The sequence below is a fragment of the Nicotiana attenuata genome, unplaced genomic scaffold (assembly GCF_001879085.1).
Source record: "Nicotiana attenuata strain UT unplaced genomic scaffold, NIATTr2, whole genome shotgun sequence".
NCBI classification, from domain to species: Eukaryota; Viridiplantae; Streptophyta; class Magnoliopsida; order Solanales; family Solanaceae; genus Nicotiana; species Nicotiana attenuata.
In genome coordinates, this window is record NW_017671077.1 from 12,103 (window position 1) to 18,181 (window position 6,079).

At 32.4% G+C, this 6,079-nt stretch overlaps 1 protein-coding gene across 2 annotated transcripts in view; it reads left to right on the forward strand.

Moving 5' to 3' along the window:
• The first annotated feature begins 2,274 nt into the window (after positions 1-2,274).
• LOC109205740 (putative cysteine-rich receptor-like protein kinase 20) overlaps positions 2,275-6,079 on the forward strand; it is a 6,575-nt gene continuing 2,770 nt past the window's right edge. The window contains exons 1-4 of one of the 2 annotated variants that reach the window (XM_019368482.1): positions 2,275-3,469; positions 4,144-4,311; positions 4,576-4,736; positions 5,784-5,994. In XM_019368482.1, coding sequence (XP_019224027.1) covers positions 2,299-3,469; positions 4,144-4,311; positions 4,576-4,736; positions 5,784-5,994 — 1,711 coding nt within the window. In that variant the 5' untranslated portion in view covers positions 2,275-2,298. The remainder of the gene's footprint in view (positions 3,470-4,143; positions 4,312-4,575; positions 4,737-5,783; positions 5,995-6,079) is intronic. The other variant, XM_019368483.1, reaches the window with a different exon arrangement.

Consider the following 6,079-nt stretch of genomic DNA (forward strand, 5'->3'; position numbering starts at 1 on the left):
TTTTTACCTAGCAATACAGTATAATTTTCCTGCGAAAGAGTATCATTTTACACCCCTTATTTAAACATGGCTATGCCACTTAATGGAGAGGTCATATCCATCACAACATAACTTTTAATGGTACGAGCACCGCATGTGAAAGTCTAATCGACATATAAATTGAACAATTTTGATCATGTTAAAGCGATATATAGATATAAGAGGAAAGAAACAATATAATGGATACACAAGTTTAACTTTTATATGCCGGAAATAAAGTTTATACTATCATATCACTTAGTACCTAACTATAGTTAATAGTCTTTAATAAATGAAGGTAGCAACCTAAAAATTATGTAAGTAAATCACTAACTTGAACAAAAGGTTAATATTCACATAAAATGGACATTTTCAATCTCATACAAAGTAAAGTATTTTGTCAAATAGCCATAGGTCTCCCATGAATGATGCTGAAAATAATACTCTTTTACCAACTAGCTCTCTTTTATATTCTCCAAGTATGACATTGTCAACTACACCTTGATGTATATTCCTTCTAAATTTTGATTATCTTTTCTATAAAATTATCAAGTGCTGTTTAAAAAAAAATGTTGTCACGTCACGCAAAGCATATTTATACTTAAATCTCTTTAAAATTAATATAAGATTTGTAATCGTGAAAATAAATACGTCACCAATTGTTATAGGTAGAAATGACTTGATGGAATAAAAATTTATTACACTAACAATGTATATACTTAAATTTTAAATATATTATTAGGAGAAAACGTATTGGTAAACGGGATGGTAGCCTTTTTTGTTTTTACGGCTAAAAGGATATTGCTAGGTTAAAAAAAAACAAAACTTTTTTGTTTAACATTTGGAAATTTGCAACTAGTTTTAATTTGATGGACTCACAACATGCCAAAAAAGAAATACGAAGTCTTTCACTAAAGTGGGTAGCAAACCCAACTAGTTCTGGCAAATAGCAAATTTTAATTAAAGCGGATAAATAAGTTTGTATTATAGTATCTAAAGAAAAAAATTCCTAAATTAAAAAGGTCAAATTTTGTTAAATAGGCAAAATCATACGGTTTACCTTAAAACCTAAATCTTCGCGCATCCAGTATTCAAGCAATGTAATACTCAAAATTCTAAAAATTATTGTAATTATAATTTTATCCAACATGAGATAGTATTTTCAATTTCAATTGTTAAAAACCCGATCAACTTTTCACCTTGTAGTTTCTTCCTTTTATAATAGTAAGTGTACAAATAGATATATTGTAGTACATCAGTTATATAATTGTCAAAATAATTGTAGAGAAAAATGTTAAAAGAAAAATATCACAACAGTTTCGACATAATTGACGTGTTTTTTTCTCTCTTCAATTTTAGGACAGGATCATTGACCTAAAGAGTTAAGTCGTCGAACAATCGCAAAAAAACAACAATTAAAAAAATAAGTAAAGAAAAGAAAAGGAAAAAAGAGAGTAATAAGTCAAACAAATTGTTCAATTATCTCAATTTGTCTTGTAAAACTTTGCTAGTTTTCCAAGTCGTTTGTTGTTTTTCCAGGTCATGAACTCGAGAGAAATTTACTAGAAATAGCTTTGAGCCTTTGTGAAAATAATACCGAAGTATTTTCTTCGGTCAGAGTACTCGAGTTTAACTTTTATTTACTGACAGCATAAAAATATTTATATATTATAAAATTATCTAAAAAAATAACTACATATAATAATAGTGGCATATGCAACTCTTAAACAACCTCATCCTAACCTAGTATTATTGAGATCGAACATAAATATATATATGTGAAAATCCACTAAAATTTTAATATAATTTGAGTTAAACCCATAATTTTGAAAGTACTTAAGCCTTAAGGTTTACTGCTAAAAACCTTAAATGTCGAATCCATCAAGTTTATATACTGAATTGCCATTGTGCAACAATCTATAATAAGTGAAACTAAAAGAGTGTGATGTAGACAGCCTACCCTAATACAAGTATTAGTGGCTGTTTTCACGGCTCGAACCCGTCACCTATAAGTCACACAGAGACAGCTCTATCGCTGCTCAAAGGCTCCCCTTCCTATAATAAGTGAAACTATTTACCTAAAAGACACATCATGCATTTTGTTACAACCATATAATTACACTGATACTATTGACCTAAAAGATAAAACATGTATTTTTTTACGACAGTTTAAATTACACTGATAGTATAAAATTACTACTGACTCAATGCATACAATTGTATATAAGTTACTAAATGCCTTTCTAGTGAGTTAGTGCAACTCATTCTTCTATTTCTTCTATGGCATTCAAAAACATTGTCATTCTTTTCTTCTTCCACACAATTTTCCAATCTCAACTACACAATTCCATAGCAGCAGAAACTTGGATAAAAGCTGGTTATTATCAAGCTAATGATATAACTTACTCTCCCAATATTCAAAGCATTAATTCAACTCTTTACACTCACCTCATCTATGGCTTTGCTAATATTGACTTCAATACATCAACAGATCAAATGATTGTCTCAATATCAGATGATGAACAATTGAAAAACTTCAATACCATTGTCAAGAAAAAAAATCCATCTCTTAAAACTCTTTTATCAATTGGTGGAAAAGACCAATCTTCTTATGACTCAGGTATTTATTTATTAATGTCCAGTACCTACTTTCCTGGTAGAAAATTCTTCATTGAATCTTCCATCAAAATCGCTCGTCTTTATGGATTTGATGGACTAGATTTTTGTTGGATTTCACCTAGTTCGTCCCAAGAAATGACAAATTTGGGTACCCTTTTGGATGATTGGAGAATTGCTATTGATTTCGAGTCCAAGAACTCGAAAAAATCAAAACTTTTATTGACCATGGCTGTTCAATACACACCCTGGATTCAAGATTTGAGCTTTCCAATTGAGTCAATGAGGAAATATTTGGATTGGGTACATGTTTTTGCATTTGATTATTATGATCCAGCGTCAACAAATAATACATCTCCAGTTGCAGCATTATATGATTCAAGAACTGATTTGAACACTGATTATGGTATAAATGCTTGGATTAAATCTGGTTTTCCTACACAAAAACTTGTGTTAGGATTACCCTTTTATGGTTATGTATGGACATTGGTTAGTCCTAAAGATAATAAAATTGGCGCGACAGGGACAGGGCCGGGGCCTAAAGATTATTCGTTTGGTGCTGAAGCTGAAAATGAGCCGTTTTCGAGTATAAGTAGTTGGCTAAGATTCAATGATATTAAAAGAGGTATGATAAAATATCGTGCTAATAATGCGTCGTATAATGCAACTTATGTGATGAATTATGTCTCGGTTGGGACAAGTTGGGTTGGTTTCGATGATGTTGAAGCAGTGAAAACCAAAGTTGCATATGCAAAAGAGAAGCATTTGAGAGGCTATTTTGCATGGGAAGTCTCATATGACTGGAATTCTGTTCTTTCTCAGGCTGCTGCAGGAGGTAATCAATTATGACATTGTTTTTTTGCACATTTAGTATACCCTGGCTCGATTAATCCAGATTAATATGAGTCTAGTAAATCAACCTATGTTGCGCTGACTTTCCAAAATGATGTCGCACCTGTGTTGGATCCTCCAAAAATACACTATTTTTGAAGGATCCAACACGCATTCGGCAATATTTTCGGAGAGTCCGAGCAACATAGAAATCAACTAAGGGCGAAACCAAGATTTTGCCAAGGTTGTTCAAGATTTCATATTGAAGGGGAGACTTGGAGCAACGGTAAAGTTGTCTCTGTGTGACCTATAGGGTCACGGGTTCGAGCCATGGAGGCAGCCACTAATTCTTGCACTAGGGTAGGTTGTCTACATCAAACCCCTTGGGGTCGGCCCTTCCCGGACCCTGCGTGAACGCGGGATGCCTTGTGCAGCGGACTCTTTTTTTTTCATGATTTCATATATATGTATAAAAAGTAATATTTAACCTATACATACAGTATAATTTTCCGGCGAAGGGTGTCAACTAACAACCATTCGCTGGTTGTAGCTCCGCCCTTATGTAAAGCGCTCCTTATCAAGAGGTTCTTCGGGCTCAAATAATCACATTACTTATTTGTTATTCAATTCTTGCTTTATATATGAATGAATGTCTTTACAATTTGTTTACATTTTTAGAAGTTGAAGATATACAAGAAGGAGTAATTGATCAATCAGGAATGCACAAGAAGAAAAAACTCAATCGAGTGATTCTCATTTTGATTCCAGTTGGAGCAGTATTGATCTTGTTGTTGCTTGTTTTTACACTGTGGTGTCTTAGAAAGAGACGACTATTTAAGTTCCAAGGTAATTCTTTACTTCTTTTGGTTAACAGAGGAACCCACGGCCGTTATCTTTTGGGTGCGCACAATATAAACCCCGTTTCTGTGTAATAGCTCGCAAACCACACGGTTAAATAGCTTTATTTTAGTGGAAAACTTGAGTTTAAAAATATTTGTTGTCTTCATCATATTATTGATGCATAAGAGGTCCTTTCCATTTTCTTCTCTTCACATTTTTTTTCTTTTCTTTTTTTATGTTGGTGTTTAACTGAATATTAAGTGGAAATAGGAAGAATACCAAGGAACAAAATTGGAAGCAAAAATGAAGATAGAAGAGGTGGAGAGAGCAGCAGCTTGCATGTATTCACTTTTGATGAAATGAAGTCAGCTACTAATAATTTTTCAGTTGACAATGAGCTTGGCCGAGGTGGATATGGACCTGTTTACAAGGTAATTAACATTTTGACCTATTTTTCAAGATTTTTCTTGTTAAATAGCGAGAATTGAGACGTGGTTATTATTGTTATTATTGTACCAGCTACGCTTACCTCTCAGGCTATATGTAGCGCGAAGCTAGATAGAGGAAAGGGTTCAATCGAGTCTCCTTTGTTGAAATGTGCAAATATTGCAAAACGATCATTTTAGTTAGAAATAATATCTTTTAACCCCTTTAACATAAGGAAATACTCCAATCGTCAAGGGGATCCAAAAATTATTTTTAGTCACATATTCAAATGTCAAGTGTGATATTTTACTATTTTTTTCTAAATTCCGTTAGATAAATTCCGAATTTCACAACTAGATCTACCAAGGTTAGGGATCCGGATCAGGCGGGTCCCACATTGACCAAGTCGAGCCGGTTCATGGTCAGCTCGACCAACTTGTCACGTTTAAACTAGCAACATGTTGAGCCTTAGTCAACTTTTTCTTTTAAGAGTCAACTTTTACATTGCATTGTAAATTCTCATGAAAGCAACTAAGTAATCAAATTGTTATATAGGTATTATTTTTCTAATACTAGAAAGTCAAGTTCTTCTCCCTTAACCTCCTGATTTACCGGTTTTAGAAAGAGTCAATGATCATTGGTCCAAAAACTAAAATTTAACAAGCTAATATATTAGAAAAAAAATATGTGTAGATGTGTATATATCTTAAATAATAGGTATATATTTTGAATCACACCCTAAGATTCAAATCTTAGACAGCTGTTGCGTTGTGCTGCCTGGGTTCGATTCTGACTCTAGCGCTTGCTCAAATTTTTATTTGACGGTGATTCCTATAATTTTCAAATCTTAGGTCCGTCTCTGTATGTTGTTGCTATCCAGTAATATTAGAGGTAGTTTATTAATTATCCTTCATACGCAATTGTGACTTTCTAGTGAACAAATAAACTTTTACTTGTTTTTTTTTTATAGTTGATGATTTCCAAATTGTCTTCATGAATACATTTGTCAATATTTATTAAAAATGTCAAGGATATTTTATTAATCCAATTAGGGAAAGTTGAGAAATGGGCAAGAAATAGCTGTGAAAAGGCTCTCAGAAACTTCTACTCAAGGATTGGAAGAGTTTGAAAATGAAGTGATCCTTACAGCAAAATTACAACATATAAATCTTGTAAAAGTTGTGGGTTTTTGCATTGAAAGAAAAGAGAAGATGCTGATCTATGAATATATGCCCAACAAGAGCTTGGACTACTACATTTATAGTAAGTTATTCCTTTTATTATTATTATTATTATTATTATTATTATTATTATTATTATTATTATTATTATTATTGTTATAATTATT